Source organism: Ranitomeya variabilis, chromosome 2 (assembly GCF_051348905.1).
Source record: "Ranitomeya variabilis isolate aRanVar5 chromosome 2, aRanVar5.hap1, whole genome shotgun sequence".
In the NCBI taxonomy this organism is placed as follows: domain Eukaryota; kingdom Metazoa; phylum Chordata; class Amphibia; order Anura; family Dendrobatidae; genus Ranitomeya; species Ranitomeya variabilis.
The window spans coordinates 722,714,491-722,733,578 of record NC_135233.1 but is presented as its reverse complement, the minus strand read 5'-3'; the positions used below and the strand labels follow the sequence as shown (position 1 = coordinate 722,733,578).

Genomic DNA, 19,088 nt, shown 5'->3' with positions numbered 1-19,088 from the left:
GCTGTAGACATACTACTCTCTGTTACTCATAAGAGTCAGCTGCCACTCCGGCAGTTCTTACTCCGGGGTGTCATGATCTCTGCAGGCAGAGATCATAGCAAGCCTATAGAGGGACAAGCTCTCGGAAGATGGAACTATACTGACCATGAACTAAGCCTGCCGCGCAACTAGAAATAGCCAGGTAGCATTTCCTATTTATAGCTAGATGCCCAGCTCTGGCCTAAGACCTAAATAGCTAGCAGAGGGAAATATAAGACCTGGCTCACCTCTAGAGAAATATTCCAAAGAAGACAGTAGCCCCCCACATATAATGACGGTGAGTTCAGATGAAACAACAAACGCAGCAGGAAAATAGTCTTAGCAAATTTGAGGTCCGCTTACTAGATAGCAGAAGACAGATAGTATACTTTCATGGTCAGCAGAAAAATACTAACAAAACACCATCCAGAGATTACCTTAAACTCTGGCATTAACTCATAACGCCAGAGTAGCAATCCCTGATCGACGAGAGCTTTCCAGACACAGTAACAAAACTTCAGCTGCGAACTGGAACAAATAGGCAAAACAAAACATGGACAAAAGTCCAACTTATCAGTAGTTGTCTAGAAGCAGGAACAAGCACTGAGAGGCATCAGATAACATTGTTGACCGGCAAGAAACCACCAGAGAAATGAGCTTAAATAGCGACACCCACTACTGATGGAATCAGGTGAAACAGGAAAGAGAATGACAAGTCCAATTCCACAAGCGGCCACCGGGGGAGCCCAGAATCCAAATTCACAACAGTACCCCCCCCTCAAGGAGGGGGCACCGAACCCTCACCAGATCCACCAGGGCGACCAGGATGAGCCCTATGGAAGGCACGAACAAGATCAGAAGCATGAACATCAGATGCATTGACCCAAGAATTATCCTCCTGGCCGTAACCCTTCCAGTTGACCAGATACTGGAGTTTCCGTCTGGAAACACGAGAGTCCAAAATTTTCTCCACAACGTACTCCAACTCACCCTCAACCAACACCGGAGCAGGAGGCTCAAGAGAAGGTACAACAGGTACCTCATACCTGCGCAATAACGACCGATGAAAAACGTTATGAATGGAAAAGGACGCAGGGAGGTCCAAACGGAAAGAAACAGGATTAAGAATCTCCAATATTCTATAAGGGCCGATGAACCGAGGTTTAAACTTAGGAGAAGAGACCCTCATAGGGACAAAACGAGAAGACAACCACACTAAATCTCCAACACAAAGCCGAGAACCAACACGACGATGACGGTTGGCAAAACGCTGAGTCTTCTCCTGTGACAACTTCAAATTGTCCATAACCTGCCCCCAGATGTGATGCAATCTCTCCACCACCGCATCCACTCCAGGACAATCCGAGGATTCCACCTGACCGGAGGAAAATCGAGGGTGAAACCCCGAATTACAGAAAAACGGGGACACCAAGGTGGAAGAACTGGCCCGATTATTGAGGGCGAACTCTGCCAATGGCAAAAAAGCAACCCAATCATCCTGGTCAGCAGAGACAAAACACCTCAGATATGTCTCAAGGGTCTGATTAGTCCGCTCGGTCTGGCCATTAGTCTGAGGGTGAAAAGCAGATGAAAAAGACAAATCTATGCCCATCCTAGCACAGAATGCCCGCCAAAATCTAGACACAAATTGGGTACCTCTGTCAGAAACAATATTCTCAGGAATACCGTGCAATCGGACAACATTCTGAAAAAACAGAGGAACCAACTCAGAAGAAGAAGGCAACTTGGGCAGAGGAACCAAATGGACCATTTTAGAGAAACGGTCACAGACCACCCAGATGACAGACATCTTCTGGGAAACAGGCAGATCTGAAATAAAATCCATCGAGATGTGTGTCCAAGGCCTCTTAGGAATAGGCAAGGGCAACAGCAGTCCGCTAGCCCGAGAACTACAAGACTTGGCCCGAGCACAAACGTCACATGACTGCACAAAGACTCGCACATCTCGTGACAGAGAAGGCCACCAGAAGGATCTTGCCACCAAATCCCTGGTACCAAAAATTCCGGGATGACCTGCCAATGCAGAAGAATGTACCTCAGAGATGACTCTGCTGGTCCAATCATCCGGAACAAACAGTCTATCAGGCGGACAACGATCCGGTCTATCCGCCTGAAACTCTTGCAAGGACCGCCGCAGATCAGGAGAAACGGCCGACAAAATTACTCCCTCCCTAAGGATACCTGTGGGTTCAGAATTACCAGGAGAGTCCGGGTCAAAACTCCTAGAAAGGGCATCTGCCTTAACATTCTTAGAACCCGGTAGGTATGACACCACAAAATTAAAGCGAGAAAAAAATAAAGACCAGCGCGCCTGTCTAGGATTCAGGCGTCTGGCAGTCTCAAGATAAATCAAATTTTTGTGGTCAGTCAATACCACCACCTGATGCCTAGCCCCCTCGAGCCAATGGCGCCACTCCTCAAACGCCCACTTCATGGCCAAAAGCTCCCGATTCCCAACATCATAATTCCGCTCTGCGGGCGAAAATTTGCGAGAAAAGAAGGCACAAGGCCTAATGACGGAGCAGTCGGAACCTTTCTGCGACAACACTGCCCCAGCTCCGATCTCCGAAGCGTCAACCTCAACCTGAAAAGGCAGATTCACATCAGGCTGACGCAACACAGGGGCAGAGGCAAAACGGCGCTTAAGCTCCTGAAAGGCCTCTACAGCATGAGGGGACCAATTAGCAACATCAGCGCCTTGTCTGGTCAAATCAGTCAGTGGTTTAACGACATCCGAAAAACCAGCAATAAATCGGCGGTAAAAGTTGGCAAAGCCCAAAAATCTCTGAAGACCCTTAAGAGAGGAGGGCTGAGTCCAGTCACAAATAGCTTGCACCTTGACGGGATCCATCTCAATGGAAGAGGGAGAAAAAATATACCCCAAAAAGGAAATTTTCTGGACCCCAAAAACGCACTTAGACCCCTTCACACATAAAGAATTAGACCGCAGAACCTGAAAAACTCTCCTGACCTGCTGGACATGAGAGTCCCAGTCATCAGAAAAAATCAGAATATCATCCAGATATATTATCATAAATTTATCCAGAAAATCGCGGAAAATATCATGCATAAAAGACTGGAAAACTGAAGGGGCATTAGAAAGACCAAAAGGCATGACCAAATACTCAAAGTGGCCCTCGGGCGTATTAAATGCGGTCTTCCACTCATCCCCCTGCCTGATCCGCACCAAATTATACGCCCCACGAAGATCAATTTTAGAGAACCACTTAGCACCCTCTATACGAGCAAACAAATCAGTAAGCAATGGCAATGGGTATTGATACTTAACAGTGATCTTATTCAGAAGCCGATAATCAATACATGGTCTCAAAGAGCCGTCTTTTTTTGAGACAAAGAAAAACCCAGCTCCCAAGGGAGAAGAAGATGGACGAATATGTCCCTTTTCCAAAGACTCCTTTATATATTCCCGCATAGCAGCATGTTCCGGCACAGACAAATTAAACAAACGACCCTTTGGATATTTACAACCCGGTATCAAATCTATGGCACAATCGCACTCACGGTGCGGAGGTAACGACCCAAGCTTGGGTTCGTCAAAGACGTCTTGATAATCAGAGAGGAACTCAGGGACTTCAGAGGGAATGGACGACGAAATAGAAACCAAAGGTACGTCCCCATGAATACCCTTACATCCCCAGCTCAACACAGACATAGCTCTCCAGTCCAAGACTGGGTTGTGAGACTGCAACCATGGCAATCCCAGTACCAAATCGTCATGTAAATTATACAGCACCAGGAAACGAATAATCTCCTGGTGATCCGGATTGATACGCATGGTTACTTGTGTCCAGTATTGTGGTTTATTATTAGCCAATGGGGTGGAGTCAATCCCCTTCAGAGGAATAAGAGTCTCCAAAGGCTCTAAATCAAAACCACAACGATTGGCAAAGGACCAATCCATAAGACTCAGAGCGGCGCCAGAGTCAATATAGGCGTCCGTGGCAATGGATGACAAAGAGCAAATCAGGGTTACAGACAAAATAAACTTAGACTGAATGGTGCCAATGGAAACAGACTTATCAAGCTTCTTTGTACGCCTAGAGCATGCCGATATAACATGAGTAGAATCCCCACAATAGAAACACAATCCATTCTTCCGTCTAAAATTCTGTCGCTCACTCCTGGACAGAATTCTATCACACTGCATACTTTCTGGCGTCTTTTCCATAGACACCGCCAGATGGTGCATCGGTTTGCGCTCCCGCAGACGCCTATCAATCTGAATAGCCATTGTCATGGACTCATTCAGACCTGCAGGCAAAGGGAACCCCACCATAACATCCTTAACGGCATCAGAGAGACCTTCTCTGAAAGTTGCCGCCAAGGCGCACTCATTCCACTGAGTAAGCACAGACCATTTACGGAATTTTTGGCAGAAAACTTCAGCTTCGTCTTGCCCCTGAGATAGTGCCATCAAAGTTTTTTCTGCCTGAAGTTCCAAATGAGGTTCCTCATAAAGCAAGCCCAAGGCCAGAAAAAACGCATCCACATCGCGTAACGCAGGATCCCCTGCTGGCAATGAGAAGGCCCAATCTTGAGGGTCACCCCTGAGCAAGGAAATCACAATCCTAACCTGCTGAGCAGGGTCTCCAGCTGAACGAGACTTCAGGGACAAATAAAGCTTACAATTATTTCGGAAATTCTGGAAGCTAGCTCTATTCCCTGTGAAGAACTCCGGCAAAGGAATTCTCGGCTCAGATACCGGAGCATGTACTACAAAATCTTGTAAATTTTGTACTTTCGTGATGAGATTATTCAAACCCGCAGTTACACTCTGGAGATCCATTATTGTCAGGTGCACACAGAGCATACAGAGATTAGGAGGAGAGAGAGAAAAAAGACTGCAGCAAGGCAGACTGGAGGAAAAAAAAAAAAAAAATTCCAGCAGACTTCTTATAACTCTCCTTTCTCAACCTGGGTCTTTAACACTTTAGTGGGCCGGTCAAACTGTCATGATCTCTGCAGGCAGAGATCATAGCAAGCCTATAGAGGGACAAGCTCTCGGAAGATGGAACTATACTGACCATGAACTAAGCCTGCCGCGCAACTAGAAATAGCCAGGTAGCATTTCCTATTTATAGCTAGATGCCCAGCTCTGGCCTAAGACCTAAATAGCTAGCAGAGGGAAATATAAGACCTGGCTCACCTCTAGAGAAATATTCCAAAGAAGACAGTAGCCCCCCACATATAATGACGGTGAGTTCAGATGAAACAACAAACGCAGCAGGAAAATAGTCTTAGCAAATTTGAGGTCCGCTTACTAGATAGCAGAAGACAGATAGTATACTTTCATGGTCAGCAGAAAAATACTAACAAAACACCATCCAGAGATTACCTTAAACTCTGGCATTAACTCATAACGCCAGAGTAGCAATCCCTGATCGACGAGAGCTTTCCAGACACAGTAACAAAACTTCAGCTGCGAACTGGAACAAATAGGCAAAACAAAACATGGACAAAAGTCCAACTTATCAGTAGTTGTCTAGAAGCAGGAACAAGCACTGAGAGGCATCAGATAACATTGTTGACCGGCAAGAAACCACCAGAGAAATGAGCTTAAATAGCGACACCCACTACTGATGGAATCAGGTGAAACAGGAAAGAGAATGACAAGTCCAATTCCACAAGCGGCCACCGGGGGAGCCCAGAATCCAAATTCACAACACCGGGGGACTTAGTGGATTTTGAATTACAAGGATGGTCTATTGATTTCAGTAGGAGACGTAAAATGCTTTATTTTCCCTCCAGCAAAGTGAATGCTTAGTGGTAAATTCACCCGGCAATAACATCTCATAGCCAGGGCTCACAGCAGATGCATTTCCATCGTTCAGCTCATTGTCACGGGATACAGAGGAAGGGCAGGGAGTTTTATAGAAATATTGCTTTTAAACTATATACATGTGATGTGTGAATATTTTAAATATACTTTACAAAGGATGATTGGTTGCTTACATACATTTCATTGGTTGCGTTCGTACATTTATAGCAGGAGTGGACACAGAAAAATGTGGAAGAACAATACAGTGGTTTGTGAAAGAATTCACCCCCATGGTTTTTTATCTATTTTGTTACATTATAACCTGTGTTTAAATATTTTTGTAATCCGATTTGTGTGTGATGCATCAGCACTCAACAGTCAGTGTTCGTGAAGTGAGAAAAATATAGGTATAAATTAGATTATGGGATCAAATAGCTGAAAATTGTCCAAAATACAGTGGGGAAAAAAGTATTTAGTCAGCCACCAATTGTGCAAGTTCTCCCACTTAAAAATATGAGAGAGGCCTGTAATTGACATCATAGGTAGACCACAACTAGGAGAGTCAAAATGAGAAAACAAATCCAGAAAATCACCTTGTCTGATTTGGTAGGATTTATTTTGCAAATTATGGTGGAAAATAAGTATTTGGTCATTAACAAAAGTTCATCTCAGTATTTTGCTATATATCCTTTGTTGGCAATGACAGAGGTCAAACCTTTTCTGTAAGGGTACCGTCACACAGTGGCATTTTCATCGCTATGACGGTACGATTCGTGACGTTCCAGCGATATCCATACGATATCGCTGTGTCTGACACGCAGCAGCAATCAGGGACCCCGCTGAGAATCGTACGTCGTAGCAGATCGTTTGAAACTTTCTTTCGTCGCTGGATCTCCCGCTGTCATCGCTGGATCGTTGTGTGTGACAGCGATCCAGCGATGCGTTCGCTTGTAACCAGGGTAAACATCGGGTTACTAAGCGCAGGGCCGCGCTTAGTAACCCGATGTTTACCGTGGTTACCAGCGTAAAAGTAAAAAAAAACAAACAGTACATACTTACATTCCGGTGTCTGTCCCCCGGCGTTCTGCTTCTCTGCATTGTGAGCGCCGGCCGGCCGGAAAGCGAGCACAGCGGTGACGTCACCGCTGTGCTTTCCGGCTGGCGCAGACACAGTGCAGAGAAGCAGAACGCCGAGGGACAGACACCGGAATGTGAGAGTGTACTGTTTGGTTTTTTTTACTTTTACGCTGGTAACCACGGTAAACATCGGGTTACTAAGCGCGGCCCTGCGCTTAGTAACCCGATGTTTACCCTGGTTACCCGGGGCCTTCGGCATCGTTGGTCGCTGGAGAGCGGTCTGTGTGACAGCTCTCCAGCGACCACACAACCACTTACCAACGATCACGGCCAGGTCGTATCGCTGGTCGTGATCGTTGGTAAATCGTTATGTGAGACAGTACCCTAAGTCTTCACAAGGGTGGCACACACTGTTGGTGGCCCATTCCTCCATGCAGAGATCCTCTAGAGCAGTGATGTTTTGGGCCTGTTGCTGGTCAACACAGACTTTCAACTCCCTCCAAAGGTTTTCTATGTCATTGAGATCTAGAGACACCATTTTTTTTTTAGGGACCACATCACATTTGAAGTCATTTTGAGGGGTCTATATGATAGAAAATAACCAAGTGTGACACCATTCTAAAAACTGCACCCCTCAAGGTGCTCAAAACCGCATTCAAGAAGTTTATTAACCCTTTACGTGCTTCACAGGAACTGAAACAATGTGGAAGGAAAAAATGAACATTTAACTTTTTTTTTGCAAACATTTTACTTCAAAACCAATTTTTTTTTATTTTCACAAGTGTAAAAACAGAAATTTAACCATAAATTTTGTTGTGCAATTTCTCCTGAATACGCCAATACCCTACATGTGGGGGTAAACCACTGTTTGGGCGCACCACAGAGCTTGGAAGAGAAGGAGTGCCGTTTGACTTTTTCAATGTAGAATTGGCTGGAATTGAGATCGGACTCCATGTCGCGTCTGGAGAGCCCCTGATGTGCCTAAACCGTGGAAACCCCCCACAAATGACACCATTTTGGAAACTAGACCCATTAAGGAACTTATCTAGATGTGTGGTGAGCACTTTGAACCCCCAAGTGCTTCACAGAAATTTATAAAGTAGAGCCGTGAAAATAAAAAATCCTTTTTTTTCCCTCAAAAATGATTTTTTAGCCTGCAATTTTTTATTTTGTCAAGGGTAACAGGAGACATTGGACCCCACAATTTCTTGACCAGTTTGTCCTGAGTATGCTGATACCCCATGTGTGGAGGGGCACTGTTTGGGCACACATCGGGGCTCGGAAGGGAAGGAGCGCCGCTTGGAATGCAGACTTTGATTGGATGGTCTGCGGGCATCATGTTGCATTTGCAGAGCTCCTGATGTACCTAAACAGTAGTGACCCCATTTTGGAAACTAGACCCCCCAAAGAGCTTATCTAGATGTGTGATGAGCACTATGAATCCCCAACTGCTTCACAGAAGTTTATAATGTAGAGCCATGAAAATAAAAAAAACATATTTTTTCCACAAAAATGATCTTTTCACCCCAAATTTTTATTTTCACAAGGGTAACAGGAGAAATTTGACCCCAAAATTTATTGTTTAATTTATGCTGAGTAGGCTGATACCCCATATGTGGGGGGGAACACTGTTTGGGCGCATGGCAGAGCTCGGAAGGGAAGGAGCGCCGTTTTGGAATGCAGACTTTGATAGAATGGTCTGCGGGCATTATGTTGCGTTTGCAGCTCCCCTGATGTACCTAAACAGTAGAAACCCCCCACAAGTGACCTCATTTTGGAAACTAGACCCCCCAAGGAACTTATCTAGATGTGTGGTGAGAACTTTAAATGCCCAATTGCTAAACAGAAGTTTATAATATAGAGTCGTGAAAATAAAAAATATTTTTTTTTCCACAAAAGATATTTTAGCCCCCAATTTTTATTTTCACAAGGGTAACAGGAGAAATTGGACCCCAAAAGTTGTTGTCCAATTTATCTCGAGTACGCTGATGCCCCATATGTGGGGGTAAACCACTGTTTGGGCGCACGGCAGAGCTTAGAAGGGAGGGAGCACCATTTGACTTTTTGAGCGCAAAATTGGCTGTGGCGTTTGGAGATCCCCTGATGTACCTAAACAGTGGAAACCCCCCAATTGTAACTCCAACCCTAGCCCCAACACACCCCTAACCCTAATCCCAACCCGATCCATAATCCTAATCACAACCCTAACGATAATCACAACCCTAACCCCAAAACAACCCTAATCCTAACCCTAATCATAACCCTAATCAAAACCCTAAATCCAACACACCCCTAATCCTAATCTCAACCCTAACCTCAAACCTAACCCTAATCCCAATACATCCCTAATCCCAACCCTAACCTTAACCCTAATCCCAAACGTAACCCTAATGCAAACCCTAACCCTAATACCAACCCTAATCCAAACCCTAACCCTAATTTTAGCCGCAACCCTAGCCCTAACTTTAGCCCCAACCATAGCCCTAACTTTAGCCCCAACCCTAACCCTAGCCCTAACTTTAGCCCTAACCCTTGCCCTAACCCTAACTTTAGCCCCAACCCTAACCCTAGCTTTAGCCCAACTCCTCTAGCTGCCGGCCGGCAGATCATGGCGGGCGCACTGCTTATGTGCCCGCCATTTTCTTACCGGATGAAGAAGCCGGCGGCCAGGAGGGGACGCAGGAGGACCCAGGGATACCGGTAAGAATATTAGGGTCCCCGAATCCCCCTATTTCTTTGTCCTCTGATGTGCGATCACATCATAGGACAGAGAATGACACATCGCTTTTTTTTTTGCGGTAAACAGTTAATTATCGGCTATCGCAAAACAGGGGTCGGTAAAAACTGACTCTGATCATGTTCTTTGGGGTCTCGGCTACCCCAGCAACCGAGACCCCAGAGAAAATCCGACTCTGGGGGGCGCTATTCACTTTTTCCACAGTACCCTTAACTGCCGCCGTTAAAAGGCGTATCGGCGGTCGTTAAGGGGTTAATATCCAATATTGACAATTTTACCATCTACTTGCTTTGTTACTTCCATGTTAGAAAATACAAGTACTTGTAATCAACACATCCAGTCTAAGGCATCTTTCACACTTCCGTCTTTCTTTTTCCATCACAGTGCGTCGTTTTGTGAAAAAAATGGATCCAGCAAATGTTTCTGCTGGATCCGTTTTTTTTCTCATAGACTTGTAGTAGCGACGGATTGTGATGGATGGCCTTCCGTTTCATCCGTCTTGCACTGGATCCGTCGTAAAATCGCTGTCCGTTGGGCGGAGACAACGCACAGAGGAACTTTTTTTGTGCACGTCGGAAAATTGCTCAGTGACGGATCCTGCACCGTCCGTCATTGGCTATAATGGAAGCCTAGTGTCAAAAGCAGGAATCCACCGACGGGTTCCGTCTTTTCAAACTGAGCATGCCTGGAGGAATTTCCCGTCAGGGAAATTCTCTCTCACTCTCTCTCTCTTTTTACTATTGATGCTGCCTAAGCAGCATCAATAATAAAAAGACATAATGTTAAAAATAATTAAAAAAAATAAAAAATCTTGATATTCTCACTTTGTGGCGTCCCGCAGCGTTCCCGATGCTCGCGATGCTCCTGTTCCCAGTAATGCATTGCTGGTCATTTTGCAAGGCATTACTGGGAACGGGAGCATCACAAGCATCGGGAAGGCTGCAAGGGCCGCCGGATGGTGAGAATATCAAGATTTTTTATTTTTTTATTATTTTTAACATTACATCTTTTTACTATTGATGCTGCATAGGCAGCATCAATAGTAAAAAGTTGGTCACACTTGTCCAACACTATGTTTGACAAGTGTGACCAACCTGTCAATCAGTTTTCCAAGCAATGCTACAGATCGCTTGGAAAATGCTACGGATCCATCAAAAAAATCTACAATCTACACAGGATCCGTCTTTTCAACATTTTGAAGGATTGTGACTGATTGTAAAAAACGGAAGTGTGAAAGAGGCCTAAGAGCTCAGTGCAACTTTACGCCCCTAAATTTGCTTACTGAGTGCTGCCTGCAGTCAATCAGCAGCTCCGAACATTCGCAGTGACACCGCAAGAGCCAAGCCTTACTCAGTGTTTGTGTGTGCGTTCATTGATGGATCCTGTCTGCTGTACAGTACTGGTAAGTGGCTTAAGATAGGATCCAGCGATGAGAGTGGACAATGACACTGCAGGAGCTCAGCAGCACACCACTCTCACAGTGACAGTGTGCTCACTTATCAGTGGCTCCTATCTACAACTGCCATTTGGTAATGTACTGCAGACAGGAGCCAGTAATGAGAGCACACACTGACACTGAGCATGGCTAGATTCCTGTACTGTCACTATGGAGGTACTGAGATGCTGACTGAGTTCAGAGAGTGGCTGCTAGAGTGCTGTCAACTGACATATGAAAAAGTACTCAGAATACAAACTGAAGGAGTGTAATGGTGCCCTGTCCCATTGGCCAAACCCAAGGTTCACTAAAGCTACCTCTTTTACATATTATTATTTATTTATATAGCACCATTGAATCCATGGTGCTGTACATGAGAAGGGGTTACATACAAATTACAGATATCACAGTAAACAAACTAACAATGACAGACTGATACAGAGGCGAGGACCCTGCCTTTGCGGGCTTACATTCTACAGGATTATGGGGAAGGAGACAATTGGTTGAGGGTTACAGGAGCTCCGGTGTTGGTGAGGCAGTATCTCCGGTAGTGATGAGGAGGCAGCGGGGTCAGTGCAGGCTGTAGGCTTTCCTGAAGAGCTGGGTTTTCAGGTTCCATCTGAAAGATCCAAATGTGGTTGATAGTCAGACGTGTTGGGGCAAAGAATTCCAGAGGATGGGGGATATTAGGGAAAAGTCTTGGAGGCGGTTGGATGAGGAGCGAATAAGTGTGGAGGAGAGAAGGAGGTCTTGGGAGGATCGGAGATTATGTGAGGGAAGATATCGGGAGATTAGTTCAGAGATATATGGAGGAAACAGGTTATGGATGGCTTTGTAGGTCAGTATTAGTAATTTGAACTGGATACGCTGAGAGAATGGGAGCCAGTGGGAGATTTGCAGAGGGGGTAAGCAGAGGAGTAGTGAGGAGAGAGATGAATTAGTGGGGCAGCAGTTAAGGATGGACTGGAGAGGTGCAAGGGTGTTACCAGGGAGGCCACAGAAAAGGATGTTGCAGTAGTCAAGGCGGGAGATGATGAGGGCATGTGGAGCGCCCCCACACCGCCGCAGGGCCGAGGGGTACCCGGAGCCGGGCCTCTGGGTCTCAGTCCTGGGGTTGTCACGGTGGCTAGACCCGGTCCGTGGCCCTGTCTGTCAGTGGGGGACGTCCGGTGCAATAAGTGGTGTTGTAACGGTGCAGTTGTGGGGTGCAAGTCGCGGTAAATAACAAGGACACCAGGTTGCAGTCTCTTTACCTCTTTACTGAAGATCTCTGAGTCCTCAATCCAGAATACGGCTCACCAGGCTGCGCAAGTCCGGCCGGTCCAATGACACTTCCAGAGTTCTCTTCACAGGAGGAAATCTGAGTCTTCCCCCTAGCGCTATGTGTTGTAGTCCTTCCCTGCTGTGCTTACGGAAAGTACCCCACAACTGTTGTGTCTGTTTCTGATGTTCCCTCACAACTCGACTAGATGATGTTCTGCTAATCCTCCGTCCCTCCCTGAGGTTCGGGTAGGAACGGCACCCGTTTGACGGGTAGGCCTGGAGTTCTTCCGGGACCCTAGAGACGCCCCTCTCCCACAATTGCCTCCCAAGACTTCATAGGTGATTTGAGTTAGACAGCCCGCCTGAGACTGACTGTCCTGCCGCTGTTTGGAGTATTGCTTGAAGCTGAATGTTATTCTACTCCCTCGGCGTTCCGGCCACCGGTAGTGCGCCTCAGTAGGATGTTGCTTCGGTCTTACAGCACGACTCCTACTGGTATTTCTCCTTTGCGTGATCCCGTTTCTCACTCAGCACAATCTATCTCTCTTCTAATCCTTTCTTGGGCACCGCCGCTACCCGGAGCAGGCACGGTCCCGTTACGTTCGTTCTCGTTGCCAAGCCTCTGTCAGGATCCCACCCCTGACAGAGACCCTACTGTATCTTCCCCTACAACACCCTCTGCCACAAGGTGTTGCCTGGTTCCAACCCAGTCAGCTTTCTGATCTAACTTCCTGCCTGACCCCCAGTTTACCCACTATGGTGGGGAGTGGCCTAATGAATAGCACCCTTAGCTCCCCCCGGAGGCCCGGCTGTGAAATGTATTGGTGTCTGTGATACCTGATCAGATGAACTCCTTCAGTGCCATCGGACGCACCATGGCTCCCCATAGTGGCGGAGCCACAGTACTGCAACGACCAGGACTCTGGGGCGCTGCACATGCACAAGCATTTTAGTAGATTGACGGTTGAGGAAAGGACGGATTCTGGAGATATTTTTGAGCTGGAGGCGACAGGAGGTGGAGAGAGCTTGGATGTGCGGTTTGAAGGACAGGGCAGAGTCAAAGATTACTCCGAGACAGCGGACTTCCGGTACAGGGGAAAGCGTGATGTCGTTAAATGCAATAGATAGGTCACGTAAGGAAGATCTATGGGATGGAGGAAAGATGATGAGTTCAGATTTGTCCACATTGAGTTTGAGGAAGCGAGAGGAGAAGAAGGAGGCTATGGCTGATAGACACTCCGGGATTCTGGACAGCAGAGCAGTGACGTCTGGGCCAGAAAGGTAGATCTGAGTGTCATCAGCATAAAGGTGGTACTTGAAACCATGAGACTTTATGAGTTGTCCCAGGCCAAGTGTATAGATTGAGAAGAGTAGGGGTCCTAGAACAGGGTCTTGGAGGACTCCAACAGAGAGAGGGTGGGATGAGGAGGTAGTGTGGGAGTGGGAGACACTGAATGTGCGGTTGGAAAGGTACGTGGAGATCCAGGATAGGGCGAGATCTTTGATGCCAAAGGAGGAGAGGATCTGTAGTAGGAGGCAGTGGTCAACTGTATCGAAAGCAGAGGACAGGTCTAGAAGGAGTAGTACAGAGTATTGTCCGTTATCTTTGGCTGTAAGTAGGTCGTTAGTGATTTTGGTCAGGGCTGTCTCAGTTGAGTGATGGGGCAGAAACCAGATTGTAGATTGTCAAAGAGCAAGTTAGATGAGAAGTGAGAGGAAAGTTCAGCGTTGACGTGCTGCTCCAGGAGTTTGGAAGCGAATGGGAGCAGCGATATTGGGCGATAGCTGGACATAGCAGTTGGATCGAGGGTTGGCTTTTTAAGAATAGGCGTGATTGTGGCATGTTTGAAAGCAGAAGGGAAGGTGCCAGAAGTTAGTGATAGGTTGTAGAGGTGGGTTAGGGATGGGAAAATGGTGGTGGTGAGGTTGGGGAGGAGGTGGGATGGGATTGGCTCGAGTGCACAGGTGGCGAGGTGCGAACAAATTTTTTTTTTTCTTGCAACTAAATAACTAAATTGTTTTCTTTGGGTATGATATTAAAAAGGACCTGTCTCTTGCACAAATAAATTGAGTTACTGTCAATGTCTTGTAAAAATCCCGAAACTCCCCTGATTCTGATGCATTTTTGCATTTTGCGCTATATCGCTCCATTGCAGAGATATTCACATTTATTGCTTTTGGTTTGCAATATGTGAAATCTCTGTTAGTAGTGCAATTGGATAATTCTACAGTTTTTTTTCTAGGGGTATGTGTTTTCACACCCTCCCTCCCAGATGCTGCTCGACATCGCAGAGACTGCAAGACCAGATGCTGAGCTGTGATTCACAGCGTGTGGTAAGGGTAAAAGCTTACAAGCTCAGAGAAGACTGTAGACTCACCCAGTTGCACTACAACCAGAGATTGGACATATTGTACTCCAAAACAAATACCGTAAATGTGAATACCTCTGCAATATAGTGATGCAGTGCAAAATGGAATAGAGTGGCAGAATCAGGAAAGCTCAGAGATTTAAGGTGCTTACTCAATTTTTTGAGTAAGTGATAGACCCTTTTTAATGGCTAATTCCCCTACATACTTGTATGAATAGTGCTGTGGAGTGACAAACTTAATTTAAAATATTTTCGATAAATCTGAGTGGTGGATGGAAACCAGCATATGCATATGTACTGTATCTGCCAAGCCAATTTATGAACCTTTCTGCAACAAATCTGTTGTGTGTGAACATACCTTTTGGACATAGTCACACTCTGCACAGAAATATTTGTGACTGGTCCCATTCATTTCAATGTGACTTGCAGACATTCATGAACTTGCCAGCAAAACAATCTCATGCAAGTAAATATTCCAAAGCCCCCTTATTTGCATATCAATTTTTTTTTTCTGGCAACTAAACCACTGAAATCTATCTACTATATAATTGTCTAAGGGTCACTTCCGTCTTTCTGTCTGTCTTTCTGTCTGTCACGGATATTCATTGGTCACGGCCTCTGTCTGTCATGGAAATCCAAGTCGCTGATTGGTCGTGGCAAAACGCCCACGACCATTGCCACGACCAATCAGCGACGGCCATAGTCTGGCAGCGAAATGGCCGCTGCTTTACTGCCCTGCAGTCAGCCCTGAGCGCTCACACAGGGTTAATGCCAGCGTTAACGGACCGCGTTGTAACGCACTCCGTTAACGCATCTATAAACCCTGTGTGACCAACTTTTTACTATTGATGCTGCGTATGCAGCATCAATGGTAAAAAGATCTAATGTTACAAATAATAATAATAATAATTAAAAAAAGGTTATTCTCACCTTCTGACGTCGCGCGCTGTCCTCGGCAGTGCAAGCGGCAGGTTCCGGTGCCAAGGATGCTATGCGAGAAGGACCTGCCATGACATCACGGTCATGTGACCGCGACTTCATCACAGGTCCTTTGCTCATACCAACCCTGGGACCGGAAGCTGCCGCGTGCACCGCACACAGGCGCCAGGACTTCAAGGGGCCTTCGGAAGGTGAGTATATGATTCTTTTTTTATTTTAAGTCTTTTTTAGCCACGCATATAGTGCCCACATTGCTATATACTACGTGGGCTGTGATACATACTGCATGGGCTCTGTTATATACTACATCTCTGTGCTATATACTATGTAGCTGGCCAATATACAACGTGACTGTGCAATATACAACGTGACTGTCCAATATACTACGTGGCTGTGCAATATACTACGTGCTCTGTGTTATATACTACGTAGCTGTGCAATATACTATGTGGCTGTGTCGGTTCTGTTATATACTACGTCGACTGTGCAGTATACTACGTGGCTCTATTATATACTATGTGGCTGTGCAATATACTACGTAGCTATGCAATATACTACGTGCCTCTACAATATACTACATGGCTATGTTATATACTACGTGGCTCTGCTATATACTACGTGGCTGACCAATATACTACATACCTGTGCAATACACTACGTGGCTATGTTATATACTACGTGGCTGTGTTATATACAACGTAGCTCTGCTATGTACTACGTACACTGTGTTACATACTACGTAGCTCTGTTATATACTACCTGTAGCTATGTTATATACTACGTAGCTCTGTTATATACTACGTAGCTATGTTATATACTACGTTGGTTGTGTTATATACTACGTCACTGTGCAATATAGTACGTAGCCTGTGCTATATAGTACCTACATATTCTAGAATACCCGATACGTTAGAATCGGGCCACCATCTAGTGATCTATACTAGAGGAATAATTCTATTAAGGGCCAAGTCCCCTACATACTTTATAAGTAGTTTCATTTTAATTGTTGTGAATGTTAGACTCCTTTTCAGTTGCAGTAATTACTACCATAAATCTTTCACATACAGTGTCATGTTATGTGTATATTCTGTTATCTAACATGTATATAACAAGCCATAAAAGGTTCATGTTCAGCCTTTTATGTCAGACTATCAGCTTTAGTTTACATCACTGCCTGTAATCCTCACCAATGACACGTCTGTTATGTACATATGTCATACGCGTGTGTTCTGTGCATAACTACTGTTCTCTCTGTTCCCTATGTGTCCTACTTTCTTTTCCTTAGTGCTTTCCTTTACTTGTGTGATCTTCTTTTCATAGCGGCACTCTCTGGGTGAAGCTTTACATAAATCCATCAGTAATGTAAGTCAGCTTTGGTGTACAGCCTGGATGCGGACGCATGCTAGCGTTATCATTTGCAGATTGCTTGCTGCCATTCAGGTTTACTGTGTGTATTGTGTACCCATTGGAAATCAATGTCAGCAGTAGATCAGCAGCAGAGGAACGCATTGATTGCACAGCAGCACACATCAGACCTCACAGTCCCATTAGTTTGCTTTGGCAGTGGTACGCTCAGCATTTGCTTTGTGATGTTACAGAAGGCTGGGTGGCTGGCTATGTGCAGGGCAAGCATGAGTCGAATTCTGCTACAACGTAATCGATAAGCAGCACATAAATCTTACATGGCTTTAATGATAGAAGTGAAAATCCTGTAAGATCACTGTTTTGCCTTCAGGCCCAAGGCTAATACCTTTCAAGCATGAGATATAGTAGGGTTCGCTTTAGTAAATGCATGTTTCGCTTTGTAAATACAAACAATATGTAATAATTGCATTATGTAATATTCTGGGAAGGAAGCCATGCATCGAGGGATGACATCGACTGGTACATTGGGAAAATATTCTGATGTAATGAGTCAGTTGAGAAGACAAACCACTGGAGAAGCCTAAGGTCATTGTGTCCTTATCATCCAAAGCATTGGTCGGAGTCAGCAATTACTGTATGTCCTCTCATCCAATAAAGAGCAAACAAAGCTGACGAGATTGACAGGAGAGATTTCATAATTGTATCACCAAAAAGATGTTCAGACGACCAGAGCAACCAATTAAATTCTATTAGGTGGATCTTTTTTGATGAGTTGCCATGTTTGTTATGTAGAGACTTCCAACTATTTGGCTAATGAAAAACAAAACATGCCGTCTAGGGAAAACACTGGCTTTTCTCGGGATTTCATCTTTGTGACACATTTGTTCTGTAATGTTGGCAGTCCGTGGAGGCCTGGCATTGATAAATAGCCATCTCAGAAATGCTCCTTCATATCAGTCAGTTCTTTCTGCAGCTCCTATTGCAATAGATTTCTACCAGACAGTGGAAAACATGAAATTCTATTTTAGGGGAAAGGGTTCACGTGTCTGTGGATAATTGTTAGCTACAGGGCCTGGTTCATTAAGGTGTTTTTGCAATTTGACTGTTGAGCTGGATGAGGCGTGGCAAAACCTGCCATGTAAAAAACCCCAAACATACAACACTTTTGTGGTGTACATTTTGGCAGCAATATTTCTCCAGTTGGACTGGGATAGATTCTTGATGGAGGCGCACGGTAGTGGTGACATGCTCCTAATTCTCTAAAAAGGCTGCTGGTTGTTGGTAATTAATCTTTTATGCATACATTATTGTACAGTGTATGCAGGTAGGGAAACTAATGAATGCCTGAACAATTATACATATACATGTCTCATGAAAATTGCTGCATAAAAATGGAAGCGAACAAAAATCCATATGCTGCCAATCAGTGCTTGTTAAATCCAGTAAAGGACCGCTCCCGCCGATATTAATGAGTTCGGCCAACGGTCTAATGTATGGGCGAGTTCTGAGTGTCCCCTCTTGGATGATGTCTGGGGCTAGGATCCTGCATGTCCGATTTTGGACTGCTGATCCTTTTGTTCTCTAAGAGGTAAGCTGCTGCCAGAAATGTCTGGCAGTGACTATCTCGTATAGAAACCCAGGATTTCTCGACCAGCTGAGCATGCCTGTGTATGTGAGAGTCGGGAAATAGCTGCTGGCTGAACAATCGGCTGAACATTCATTTAAAGTGTATGTCGGGGGCATTTACTGTATATATTCTATTGCTCTTTGTTATCATCCTTTTCAGAATGAGGAAAAGCTGACAATGTTGTTCCTTAATGGGATTACTAACTGAAAGGAAGAAACATGTTTTATAGTCTCCAGAAACATTAGACTCATGTTTAAATGATGTCAGCAATCTCTTAATACGTTTATCAGCTTCTTACTTTTGGTGTCTTTTAATTAGAAAGTATAAAAGATTCTTTGTTGATAATTTTGCTAATATTCATGGGGCAGTGATTTTTATAAAGACTAATACAAATGCATTCAACTTATTACTAGACAAATGCATTCGACTTATTTTGGATTTAGTTCAGACTGGTAGAG

General features: G+C 45.1%; 1 protein-coding gene across 9 annotated transcripts in view; it reads left to right on the top strand.

Annotated features, from left to right (window-relative positions):
* FAM184A (family with sequence similarity 184 member A) overlaps positions 1–19,088 on the top strand; it is a 313,220-nt gene that overhangs the window by 260,660 nt on the left and 33,472 nt on the right. For 5 of the 9 annotated variants that reach the window (XM_077289547.1, XM_077289544.1, XM_077289542.1 and 2 more), the window contains one exon: positions 16,959–17,000. The exons of the other annotated variants lie outside the window; for them this stretch is intronic. In XM_077289547.1, coding sequence (XP_077145662.1) covers positions 16,959–17,000 — 42 coding nt within the window. The remainder of the gene's footprint in view (positions 1–16,958; positions 17,001–19,088) is intronic. 9 annotated transcript variants of the gene reach the window in all.